At 39.3% G+C, this 14,071-nt stretch overlaps 1 protein-coding gene across 1 annotated transcript in view; it reads right to left on the minus strand.

Annotated features, from left to right (window-relative positions):
• Positions 1–7,801: 7,801 nt before the first annotated feature.
• LOC101851234 overlaps positions 7,802–14,071 on the minus strand; it is a 7,238-nt gene continuing 968 nt past the window's right edge. Inside the window, exon 2 of the mRNA XM_005089418.3 lies at positions 7,802–10,590. Within this exon, the coding sequence (XP_005089475.1) occupies positions 9,323–10,339 (1,017 nt within the window). The 5' untranslated portion in view covers positions 10,340–10,590 and the 3' untranslated portion in view covers positions 7,802–9,322. The remainder of the gene's footprint in view (positions 10,591–14,071) is intronic.

Here is a 14,071-nt window from a genome sequence, read left to right on the forward strand (position 1 = left end):
TGAAGGGGAAAACGTTGAATATTACAATAGTTAAAAAAATCTACCCCCACACTGCCGCTCGCAGGTTTGTTTTAAGAATATTTGATTAATATCTTACTTCCAGAATTTTCTTTCACGAGGAAAATAAAACAGTGATTGCTTGACGTGATATCATCAGATATTATAAATCATGCAGTCATAGACAGTTCATCTTTTTTGCTCTTGTGACTTTTCTCAACTGGCTCTTTATGTCAATGATCCGTTTTCTCCTATCCTTGCATTCCCCTCAACTTTCAGCGCAGCCAAATTTTATTAACGTAATTTTTTTCTTCTTTTTTTACTTTTCTTACTTTAAGCAGCTACGTTTCGGTTTCAAAGACACTCTATATTTTTATATACTGACAAGTGTAGCTTCATTTTTAGTTGGAATTAATTTTGAATTATGTCCTGGTGTCGGCCGAAGTCTACTCTTTTCAATTTTAGGACCAAGGGGGGATCTGTAACTTGAGCAACAAACACACAATACCCGCGAGAGTTTTTACCCTTAGCGGAGAAGGCTAAATATTCAATATTACCTACCCTAAGATCAGGGGTGTGGCTGAAAGACAGTAGTAAGAAGGAACCAGGAGTAACAGGAGAATGAGTCAGACTTATGCCTGCGTTTTTACCAAACCAGAAACCATCCATGAATAAGTCGTCCGCCTTTCAAAAATCGTTTGTTCAAAAGAGCAATGGTTTTTACCTTAACAATCAGTAACAATTCCGTTTGGCGGTGTCCACTTAAAAGACCCGACTCTTCCCGACAAAAGTTGGAATGCCATATGCGGCATCTCAACCGGTTTGAGTAGGTGTAATGACTCATCAATCATTTGCACAATCAGGGCTTAATAAAAAAAAAACCCCTCTAATCTTAAGTCCCGATGAAAAATCAAATCATAATGAGTGTCTCAAATGTAATCATAATCAACGCCTTAAAAATAGCAGTCTGCGCTTAAAAGCATATTAACAATTTTACCATTCAAAACAAAATCGTTCATGTTCTGTTATTAAAAGGCCTTGCATTCCTTAACCATTGACCTGGAAAAAGTCTGGCCAAATTTTGCCTCCTCACGACAAAAATCGGGTCATTTTTGACGTGGTGGACATGTAGCTTTGTGGTGAAAGGAGCACGGAGGAGGCTGGGAGAAAGTGGAGATGAAAGCATACGACAGAACAGAGCAAGAGAACAGGAAATGAGAAAAATGAGGATATTATGAGACGAATTTGTTTTCTTTGATGGCAAGTTTCGATCTGCGGCCTTTTGACTGAGAGGCGAACACTGTACCACTAGACCACGAGAGCCCTTGACGTCCCGTTTTTATGTTTTCTGTTTAAAAAAAAAAAGCAACACTGGATACTGGTTTGAATGAGTGTCATCTCAGTCCATGCAAGCAGAGTTCCGTTGTCTTTCACGTTATAGTTCAAAGCTGTGTTAGTTTATATTATGGTTCTCATGAAACGAATATACCTATTTCCCGAAAACTTTTTTTGTTTTTTTCCCGTCTTTTTAAAAATATGGCATTGATTTGTGTATCCTGTTCCCAACTTGGGACTTCAAGCGACCTGAGAGTTTGCAAAACGTTTGGACACGGAGCGTAGCCTGGAGGGCCAGCCAGCACGGAGTGAGCAAACATCCCGTGGCGTGAGAACTCGCCACTTGGCGAGCGTGTCGAGGGGCTGTCCCAGAGCTCCAAGTGGCCGCGCGGGGGCCTGCTTGTTCATTGATGGCCCCCGGGTCTCCACACAGCGGCTGCAGCCTCAACCCAGGCTTTTGTTGACTACGTGAGGCGGGGGTGGATGGGATGGGGTTGGATGGGATGGGGTTGGATGGGTTGTTTTGGGTGGAGGTTTGGGGGGGGGGTGATGGGTATGCACGTGCTTGGACCTCAACCAAGAGGAGTGTTGATCTTTTATGGGTGGAGGAGTTGCCTCTGTCTCTCTCTCTCTCTCTCTCTCTCTCTCTCTCTCTCTCTCTCTCTCTCTCTCTCTCTCTCTCGCTCTCTCCGAAATTGTATAGGCTTAACGCCCCTTGCAGTTATTTAAACGGCTGGAACTCAGCTTTTAACGACCCTCTCCACAAAGAATCTTAAAAAAAAAAATTATATGTGTTTTTAACACCCAAATCGACACACTTAAAATCTTTTAGGAGGCTGTCTTCTGACCCTGCCTGTCAGGGCCAACCCGGGCTGTGATACAACATCCCAGTAGAAAGGCCGAGATACTCGATACAAATTTCTCCCCACTCGGGAATCGAAGTTGGGTCACCTGCGTGCGTCAATGAAGCGCCCCTTGTTTATAATAATAAAAATAATATATAAAATCATACTTGTATAATAATAGTGTGTATGTGTGGGTATTTTGCTCTCCTCACTCTCTTTTACTCGATTATGTATATCTGCTCTCCCTGGCTGTCTCTGTTTATGATATCCTTTTTACTTTCTCTTATAGTCCGTGTATCATCCTATCAACATCTTCACTGTGTCCTCTTCATTTTGCTGTTGATGTTGATGTTATTTGTTTCACGGTATTTTTACCCTCTCCACTCTCATAAAAAAAAACCCACCTTTAATTAATTTGCTCTAACGATTATTCATTTTTTTAAAATTGTTTTTCTCAGTTCTTCTCTCAATTCTTCTCTTATTTTTTTTTTCATTTCCTCTCCCGTTCCTCACTCATACGTCTTTCCACTCGCTGTCCAAATATTCCTTATCTCTTTTTCTGTCATTTTGTCGATCTTTTCCCGCAGTTCCTGTTCCTCTTTTTTTTCCGCCTCTTCGTCTCCACTTCCCCGCTCCCCGATATCATGTTGCTCAAGAAAACACATGTTCTAGATGAACTGTGACAAATAAATATTATTACGTAAAATGACCAAACAATATTTTTCCTCCATAGGCTTCTACTTCTTTGTCTGTTATCTCATACAATTTATTTTAGTAGATTCTCTCTTTGTTTTTTGTTTTTAGATACAGAAGTGGCAGAACTTCTCTCGTCAGTAAACAAAACAAATTGCATTATTTGACCCGAAGTTGGCAATTTCAAGTGATGCCCCTCTCCGTGAGTGTGGTTAAGTAAAGGCTCTTCTATTTTTCTTTACCTGATTGTGGCCAGTATACAATGTCTGTAAACGATCTGTTGTTACATTCAGGATAACGTGTCATTGAAACCAGGCCTTCTTTCTCGAGCAGCTTAAACCTTTTCAAAATAAAAGTAAGCGCGCTTAAATCCCTTATTCGAAGCTTACTTGGCCAGGTACGCACATGCGAGGTCTCCACTCTTCGTCTGGACACATTTGGTTTGCAGTGACGTTGTGCTCAAAAGACGCCTTTAACTTTCTTTTTTTTTTATGAATGAGGGTCAAAATTCACTTTTACCCTTTTTTATAAATTGGGTTAACTCCTCAAATGCCAGTCCCAAGACTTGAGTAACGGAGCAGGTCTGGGAGTAAAAGTGCATTTCTGCGTTTCATAAATCTCAGTTATAGGGCATAATACTTCTTTTGAGGTTTTATAGGTTTGGGGGGGGAGGGGATAATTCTAGAAGTTTGGCAACGCGTATTCCCTCTTAAACTGACAACCCAATATCCACAAACATTCTCTACTCCTTAGCGATAATGACAGTGAGCTGATACCACGAAAACGACCTTTGTATTTAATTGCACAGCATTGAACAGCCCTTTACACTCTGTGACTCTTATTTCATTTTTCGCTCAGCTTCTCGACCTCGATGGGTTGAGCGAAGCAAAACTAGGTTTCTACCTTCTTGTAACTTCAGTGAAATATCCAAATATTTAGTAATAGTATTAGTAAAGGAAACGCAGGCTAGATGTTAACATATATCTCTAACTTTGTCTTGTATCAACAAAATGCCTAAAGCTGTTTGAAAAAACCCCCAGTAGTCAACTGAATATTATTTTCAAGCGATTATGCATAATGTATGCAAAATAACAAAACCAATATACATGAACAAACGCGCTGATTTTTTTTTTTTTTATATTACATATCATGAAACTGAAGTTTTTCCTGTCGTTGGAGACGTAAGAAAACACTACATTAAAATATATGTTCTTGCAACTCTATATATATAGTGTATTGTGTACAAAAGCAGCATTACCGCAGTCAATGAGGTTGTTCCTGAACCATCGGTGCTGCTAAGGTGGGTAAATTATTTTTTATTATGGGTTGGGGAGGGGGCATGGAATTGGTGTGGGGGGGGGGGGGCAGAAAGCGTTAGGGGGACGGGGAGAATGTTATTGGGGTTTAGGGGAGGGAAAGGGGATTTTTAGAAATTGAGGGGAAAGGGGACGGAGAAGAGAATAAGTGAAAGAGAGGGAAGAGAAAGGGCGTGAAGGGGTGGAAATGAAAGGGTGGGGGAGGTAACACAGGTAAGGCTAGGCGCGCACAGGGTAACTTAAGTTGCGCAACTGTTTTCTTGCCAAAATGTAAACAAAGAAATAAATAAGCACCGCACGCTCAGGCAACTCTGTTTTTTGGAGACTGAAAAGTTTGTGTTTTGTCACAACTTTCCGACAACACAACTGTTGTTCAATCCCCTGTGTTACATACCAAACCTATACACAAAGTTAATTAAAACTGTCCGAGCTCATACGTACGATAATAGTTTTTAAAAACTTGGGAGAGTATGCTCTCAAATCTTCATGCCGTTTGACAAAATTATGCCTTTTTAAAAACCTCTGCAGGTCAAATGGTGAACTCAAAACCACGTTTTCCTTTTCTTCTTTGTAAGTGCAACCACAAGAGCGCAGACAACTTGGAGGTCGTGGAAGTCCATGGTGTCAAATGAAAAAGTCAGTAATGATGATAGCCTATTGTTGCCTGGCTGTTGCTTAGCTCTGTGGGCGCTGAAAATAAAATAAGTTGTTCGGAGACAGCAACTGTTGCGCAGCTAAAATTACTCTGTGTGCGCCTAACGTAGTGTGATATAAAATATTTAAATAGAGGTAGGTTCCTGGGTAGATTACAAATGGTGGTAAGAAGGGCTAGAAATGCTCTTCAACAATACCGATAGTCCAGCATTCACAGAGAGGGGAAAACATTGTAAAAAAAATGTATTAGCCTATAGTAAACATAGCTCATTCACCCCTAGGCCTACTGCATAGTCCAACTAAAGAGCTCAAGACAGTCTCGGGCCAGGCAATTAAGGAGTTTCTAACATCTATTTTTGTCTGGGTTTTTTATTTGTTTTGTTTTGCTTTGTTTGTTTGTTGTTTTGTTTTGTTTTGTTTTGATTTTAATTGCGCAAGCCTTGAATGGGTGAGAGAACTACTTTCACAAGGGAGAAAAGTAGACAGATAACTGTTATTTGCTGAAGTATTGCTTCGGTTATGCCCCTTGCCTCAAAACTCTCACAGGGACAGCAACCTGAGTACTCCAATCAAGTGGGGTGAGTTTTGGTTTGGTTTGCTTTGCTTCTTCCATAAAAGGTGGTCACGGAAAATTGGATTTAATTATCGTATAACCTCTTCTCTTCAGCTACCCATCGATATCGATGATGACTGATTGTGATTTAAGCCACACAAGAACGTTTATGAGACACAAAACCTGCTTTGGATTTACCATGTACATTTAAGACACTGGACTTCGGATTCCGATGATCTGCAATGTTTGGTATTTTGAGGGTAAAGGTTGTTTTGTTGTTTCTTTGTTGTTGTTGTTTCTTTGTTTTGTTTTTTGCCTTTTCTGTTCCCCGTCAGTCACGGTATAGTGAAAGGTACTTTGGATCGTACAGAAACGAGAATCATGCAGATATCCATAAGACAAAATTTTATACAAATCGTATTTCATAATGCAAGAATACCGCGAAATGGCAGCAATACTTCAAAGACCGCCACACAAAATACAACAAAACGTAGCATTCTCGAACATTTGAAACATCGCGTCTATAAAAGTGATAACCAAAGGCGGTAGATACAGTATATTTTGAAATTGTTGCTATGCAGGATTTATTGAATGATATTTTAAAATTTGAACAATCCGTGAGTCAAAAAAATTTCCCGCCGGGGTTCTTTACATTGAAATGTTCCCAACTGCACAACCCTTTAAATTGACTTTTTAGTGAAGTACGGTTAAGCGTTTACAAATGTTAGGAATGAGGACAAAGAACTATAAATATCAGTATTTAGGAGAAATCATGTTTTGTTTTGAAAGTTTCCAAGCCAAAGTGTGCATTCCTTCTTCTGCTTCAGCGGTCTCCATTTTCTTCTGTAGATCTACTGCTCTAAGTAGGAGGGAGTTTTCTTTGCAAATGTGAAAAAAGGACTAATAAGGGCGACATCTGTTATAAAATAGACAGTTCCTGAAATAGCTCTTACTTTTGACGGTGGGCTGTCACAGTTGCACAACGCCGTGTTCACCCCGCTGACAAAAAAGTCATGTTGGCGCAAGCACTTCTAGTATATCATTATGTTACGTGGTCGCGATTCCCTTTCACATTGATTTTAGAATTATTTCTTAAATCAAAGAGTAAAGCCCGGCATTCATACATTAGCGGGTAGGCCATGGACAAAAAGTCGGGCATTTGGGACACAGGGCCAAGATCTGTTCTGCTCCTATGGCCACACTCGTGAAGTATGTTACGAAGTTGACCTAGAAAACACAATGCAAATGGTCCGAAATTTACTCCTCATCTCTGAAATTTTTCCTCCTGTCCTGATGTTTGGTCAGGGGTACCGTAGATATTCGTCCATCGTAATTTATTTCTCCTTATCCAGACATTTGGGGGGGGCGTCTCATTAATCAAAACAAAAATTTACAATTTGTCAACGTTTGACATTGTGTCAATTTGCTATGTCTCACACAGTATAATGTTTGAATTCTTTTTTGAATTGAGCACATATTTCTAGCAGAAAAATAAAATGTTGCTTTTAGAATTGATTATCTCAAAAATATACCCAAGAAAATATTGACTAAAACAGTAGGATTATACTGGTACGTACTACTTCATAGTACAATGAACATGGAAAGAGAGAGAGAAAGAGAGAGAGAGAGAGATAGAGAGAGAGACAGACAGAGACAGAGAGACAGAGAGACAGAGAGAGAAAGAGAGAGAGAGGGATAGCTAGATGGAGAGAGAGAGAAAGAGAGAGAGAGAGAGAGGGAGAGAGACAGACACAGAGAGAGAGAGAGAGAGAGAGAGAGAGAGAGAGAGAGAGAGAGAGAGGGGGGGGTAGGAAGGCGCAGATTACTGAAATAAAAATAAATTATTAGGAGTGTTTTTGGCCCAGTAATTGAATGGGCAGGTTTTCAGAGGACGGTAAGCAGTATTAGGTGAGAGGGTTTTGGATGAGCGGTCGCTGGAGTGTGTTTGTAACCTCGTCTCAAAAATGGGGCGTTGCAAAGCGGTGACCAGCAATATATATCACAATGTTATAATCTATATGTTATTTAACAATTAATAAACGTTCGTCCTTCTATGTCTGACTAAGACCAATGTATTCACAGAATAAAATATTTCTCAACAACAACAACAACAACAAAAAGAATTCAAAGTTAAAATAACTTGTTGCTTTTGTTATGGGCAATAAGTCCAAATGGCACAGAACAATGTGCACTATTTTTTATTTAAAAAGCTCCACTTCCACTTATGAATATGTGTAGCTTGCTGTTCTCTCTCCCAGTTTCAGCATTTAACAATTAATATATTATACCTAATACAGACTTTGACCTTTGGTTGATAGATTGTTAAATTATGTAATTTTGGAGAATGTGCGGACCAGCAATTTTGTGTAAAAAAACCCCCATCTACATAAGAAGGAAACAGTGTAGTATTTCAAAATGCTGTAGTTTGTCTTTATTGTCATCAATAGATCAAGCATTCTTGTAACAATGCATCTTCGAACCGACTTGCACAATATCCCAATTGGTGTACATATACTGTTATCATTCCTACGGGAATGTATACTAAAATCAAACATTGACAAAATAATAATTTCTATGCTTGCTGGCACTGAGACACGCGCGTGTATACGCTCTCACACACGAGCATGTACACAAATACAAACACACGCTCATGCACACACAGAAAGAGGGAATGGTGGCGGTGTTAAGGTAGAGAAGATAGTGGAGCGAAGAATAAATAAACTTAATATAATGTTGTTGTACTGTTTTTAAAGAGAATCAACCAGCCTTAGTGCGTAGTCATTGCCATACACGACATACAATGACGCTGGAGGACCCCAGAGCTCGCCAGTTTCGTTTCTTTGCCACTAAGGACACACATACCATCCGACAGGTTCACAGGTTTATTATTCTCGACTTCTGAAGAGAGACAGGCTACGATATTGCAAAGTCGATAATAAAAGTACAAACAATCCTTTTTCACCCCTCTTTTTTGTTTTGGAGGCTGACGAGGAGACTATAAAAGGTAAACATCTTTTTCAGCCATATTTTGTACCAGGCCGGCCATAAAACTCTAGTTCTTAGAAACTTCCAAGTTTTTGGAATAACATTTCTGGAATCATAACCTCATCTTTCTTTTCAAAGGTTGAAGACATTATAGAATAGAAATCAATTTTTTAAATGAAAAAAAAAACGATACAGTATGGAGCTTGATATGAGTTGTATATTATGGGGGAAATTAGGCTATAAAATCTTAATTAACATTTAAAAAACATGCTTTTCTGTTCAATATTCTGAAGGGGCTTGAGTTTTTTTCTTTTAGATATATTTTTAAAAGGCCAAAGACTTCTCTTCATTGAAGTATTAATGGATGCTATTGACCTGTCAATAAGGAAATGTTAAAACTAACGTTGCGTAAACTATTTTTACAGAACAATTATTACATGGGGCCGAACTTGCCGTACTTAATAAAGTTAATAAGCTATAATGAGCGACTCCTCTCAAACAATTACTATTAAAACATAGTGTCATTAAAGTATAGTAAAAAAGACACAGTCATAAATTCTATAATAATCCTTCACCATTATATGTTTTGTTGTACCCATGTCTGAAACTCAACAAAATCTCGAACACCGCGTTACATGAAGAGGAAGTATTTCATCGAGTCTTACCGACGTGTGCTCAACTGTGTATGGTTTATGGTTGACAGAAGCCAATACCTTTTCAGTTACATACGTTCATTTTAAACAGAAAGGCCGTGCCAGGTAAATAGAAATGCTGGACTCGTTGCGGAATATACTAAGAACAGCGTTTGCTGTGGCAAAATATATATCTCCTTTTGACACTGAGGGTTTTTTGGGGGGAAAATTATGGCACGATGTTTATGAAAATGGCCATTCCGTGACTCGTTGTAATATGACTTAATAGTCGATGTAGTAGTCTGCACAGATTCATAAAAATCCGTATCCAGGTTTGGAAATATTCCCCGAAGTTGACCCAAGAGGGGGACTAGCGCTGTCAGGGTTGTCCACACGTGTTGATTTGGACAGGGCGCGATTAGGTTCATCTCTGAGGGAAACAGTCATTTGTGCCCGTCTGTTTACTTCTATTTGATTGAGCCATTGTTGAGTACGGCGTTTGGAGGGCTGTCTTTTCTTGTCCAAGCTGTGAAGCAAATTCGGCGTAATTGGCCGGTACTTTGTGATGCCAATCCCAGAAGGAAAAACGTTGTGAACGGCCGATATGGCTGTTTTTTTATTTTGTTTTTGCTGGCGAAGAATGCCGTTATTGTTGAATGTGACTACTTTCGGCTTGATAATATTCACAGGTGTCAACGTGGAGGGGCTTTCTGAAGAATCTGAAACGATTTCTAAATGCCCCTGAGTGTCTCGTGACGGAAAGTGATGACTGGCGTTGAGTTCATGAACCAGTTCGTTCCAGTTTTGTATTGTGTCTCGAGTTTCTCTATCACTGACTGTGGTGTGTCGGAGAGAGCCAGTTCGTCTCAACTGACGCTTTGATGGTTGTTCTGGAGACGGTGATGAAATTTTACCATGCTCCGAAGGCCCTGTCCGTGGCCCACCACCGTTTGAAATATTATTTCCCGCATGGGGACCATAGTTGAGACTTTGTGTCCTGCGCACACCCCTACCCAGACCATGATCCTGAGAGACAGAGGGCTTTAGCCCTCCAAGCAGCTGGCGTCTAGCCATAGCCTTCCTGTCCATCCTCTTCTCATTATCTTGTAGTCCAACCATCTCTGCGAAAGAAGCTGACAGTTTAGAAGACGATCCCGGCGCTGGTCGCCTCAGGCTTTGCAGCAATTGTGAAGACTGGGAAGCATCTAGGTCCTTCTCCTCCGGGCTCAGCCGTGGCAGAAAACGACCGGAAGACTCTAAGGCCTTAGAGCTTTCAACCGATGTCAGTTCTTTGGGCATGGGATGTTCTTCTCTTGTAGAACATTTCATTAAGACTAGGAATGAAGGTAATGAGTAAACGTCTTAACAGAATCTACAGATGCCACCACATGTCAGAATCAGTTGTATCCAACCTCGCACATATGCCTTTCGCTCACATGTTTAAAGTCTCACAAATGCCTCGACCAACTGTTTTTTTTTCTTGTCAGCCTCTCTGGTTGAAACGATACAGATGTTGGACAGGAACTCACAGCTGCTGCAGCCTTGCCTGTCTTTGTAGATACTGATTGGAAAGGGTATACCTGCCAAGCAGAACAAAGAAATCATATGTAACAACAGGCTAGGAAATGAACTAGAAGGCATGTCTAGTCTCTGAATACATTATGTTACTAAGAGAAAACAAAAACAATCGCCATTGGCATCGTGAAAAGTTGCATTTGCTCCATGCTCCTTTATCTCAAACAATATTACGGTCGTGCTGCACGTTCTCAGACGGAAAGAGACTGACGAGCAGCAGAAAAAGAGCTAAAATGTGCATGCAGACCTCGCACTAAACTCGGCAGTTCCTTGAGCTCAGTATGTAAGGTTGTTCTTATTGGAATTGTTTTATGGAGCGTTCAGATTAGCTAATTTTACTTTTTTTTAGGTGTGTTTTAATTTAAATTTCCGGTGCAGGAATAATTTGTGGCTTTGTATTCCACACGTTCCCGTCTTGGGACAGGGACTCTCTTATTCCTTTTCAGGCTTTGTGTCTTGGGGTCTGTTCATCCCAATACCATGTTATCATGAATGCCTCTCTTCCCGTTCACTCTTCGTGAACAGAGCGAAAGAACAGGAAAAAGAGAGAGCAAGAGAGAAGGAAAAACAGAGAGCGTAAAAAGAGACAGTGGGGAGAAAGAAAGAAAGAAAGAAAGAAAGAAAGAAAGAAAGAAAGAAAGAAAGAAAGAAAGAAAGAAAGAAAGAAAGAAAGAAAGAAAGAAAGAAAGAAAGAAAGAAAGAAAGAAAGAAAGAAGAAAGAAAGAAAGAAAGAAAAGAAAAACATGGAGAAAGACAGCAGGACACAAAGAAAGAAAACATAAAGAAATAATTGGAAGCATAAAGAAAGAAACGTAGAACGAAAAATAGGAATACACAAGGCAAGAAGAAAGATTGAAAACGTTGCAAATGGCTGTCACAATTTTAACAGTAAATAATAAAACATAAACGACAGCTCAATCTGTCATTTATTTCCTTGTTTTGTTTGTTTTTATTCATCCCCATGAGATACGGACGGAAATGTCAAAGCACAGTTTTCCTTCTGAGAGTACAGTGTGTGGGACAATTATAGGAGATACACTGTAACAGCACTTAGATACGGGTAGGCCGCTGTGCGTTGGTCGATTTGACGTCGCTTAAATCTCTCGCAAACTTGTGCTACCTACTGGAAAGTGTTTACACAAGTATTTCCTTATCACGGCCACCCCCAGCTCACGAACTTGGTATTTTGAAAATCTCCAAAGGGCACGATGTGGTAGATAAAGTGATATCAGGGAACCGAGTTAAACGATAGGAGAGCCAAAGTAAAAGGCAATAGAGATTCAGGTTTTCAGTAATTAATTTTTTAAAAAGAGAGAAATACTTCTAGATCTATATTATTATATAGTGTCATCGGTTAGAAATTTGATTTTGTATTCTCATATGAAGCATGACTTGTAGCTAAAGAAATTTATGACAGATATATAACATTGACATGTATTGCTTTGTTAAATCTCGGTAGGATTTTTTTAAAAATTCAGTATGACCCCATATTGACTTTAAAACGTGTGATCCTCTTTTGCTTCTTCTGATATACTATTCGCTTGATCGCTATTGTTAATAACAAGTTGCACAGTTGTCGCTCTGCCCCTTCAACTTTTTTATTTCTTCATTTCTGGTCTTGGGGTGGGGGGAACTACACTTGAAGGCTATCTCGCTTATTACTGGACCAAATTTTACCACATTTCACACACATATAACACGCATAGTAAGGAGTTTTAAAATCCTCAATCAAATTTGAGAAAAAAGTTTGTTTCCATGGATACGGCGGCCATATTGGATCTTGTTGACATGTCTTACGTAATGAATACTGCACTTGTCGCTCATGGAAATTAATTTTTTTTTTGCATGCGTCTTAACAAACATTAGATTTAAAAATTCGTCAGTTATTTTATTCCTAAACGAATTAGAACATTTTAAATGAATTGTTTCCAGAGGTAGCATTCAAGTTTGCAAAAAATCCGTGAAAATCCACACTCCAGACACCACCAACAAAAATCTCTTCCATATTATATAAAAAATTCAACAAAAATATTTTTAGTATTACATCTTTTCCTCATTCTGTGAAAATTTCATGAAGATTGAATGAAAACTGGTGGAGTTATTCAAAAAGTATAGAGAAAAGTCGCGTTTTGAGAAAACGGCCGATAAAGAAAAATAAAATATTGCCTTTATGAGGAAATGGCGGTGACAAACATGCCCGGTATGGGAAAAAATACGTTTTTTTGGGGTTCTTATGCAATGAAATAGTTGTAGGAGTGGCTGAGGAAGCTAAAAACGCCTACAACTCAAAATCCATAATTTTGAGCCGAATCTGACTTTGGGGGTGTAGCTCCCCCCCCTCCCCCCCTCCCCTCCCCCCCTCCCCCCCTCCCCCCCTTAAAACATTAAAGTTAGAAAAGTCCAGGTGGACTCTCAAAATATCACACACAACGTGAAGAGTAACACACCTAAGCCAATCTTCCACTTCGTCTATTTAACATGCAAATGTATTGTGGAGAGCAATACAGAAGGCCACTTTGGTTTTCTTTTTCACATGCCTGGTCCTATCAGTAAAGTACGATCGGTAAAGAAACGCGGCCTGTAAGGCGCACCCATTTGCTAAAAAAATAAAATAATAAATCCGTAATTTGATCATAGATAAGACGCTTACACCAGGTAGAGCATGTATAAACAGGAGGGGAAAATGACAGGAGATATCGAACTTGACTTGATCTTGAAGTCGTTCAAGATAGTTCTTTATTGTGAAACAGAAAAATGAAATGACAAGTTGAGAACAGTGTGTTGTCTGTTGGGCATATTTTGCTTTTATTTTTATTTATTCTATTTTATTTTATTTTTGGCGAGAGCTGTGATAGATAAGCTGGTCTCTATTTCAAGTCCGCTTGTCTTTTCCTATAAACGAAGCAAAAGATCTCTAACAAGCAACTTTGCTGTGAATTATACAGCAGCCATGTTATTATTACAGTAATGTATTATTAGAGTAATGTATTTTAATATTACCATACACAAAATCATTATTTGATTTCAGCATGCTTGTCCAACTCATCACCACTTACACCCCACGTAATGTGGACGTGTGAGGTGTTTGGGTGACGTTGTCGAAGTCTCTGATATGATTTGAAATAAATATTGGCGCTCAAATGACCTTATGCAGTTGCGAGCGCCGTTAAAACACTAATAAAACTATAAAACTTAAATAAATATAGGTAAATCATATCGACGTCTGGTGAATTAGAGACACATTTCAAATCTTATTTGTCTCAAGGAAAGTAAGTAACTGTAGCCCAATTCAACACATCACCGTGTATTCGCCTCTTAAACAATAAATAGAAAGAAACAAAAATTAATCTGTAAGCAACCTGAAAGGCAAAAGGAAAGTCAGTTGCTTTACGTGTATTCCCTTCTGTTGATCTCAGTATATCAAGACTGTCTGGAAGTCAGAAGTTGTATTTATCAAAGAGGTGACCATGTACTGTCCAACCCCCC

The sequence above is a fragment of the Aplysia californica genome, unplaced genomic scaffold (assembly GCF_000002075.1).
Source record: "Aplysia californica isolate F4 #8 unplaced genomic scaffold, AplCal3.0 scaffold00006, whole genome shotgun sequence".
Classification (NCBI taxonomy): Eukaryota; Metazoa; Mollusca; class Gastropoda; order Aplysiida; family Aplysiidae; genus Aplysia; species Aplysia californica.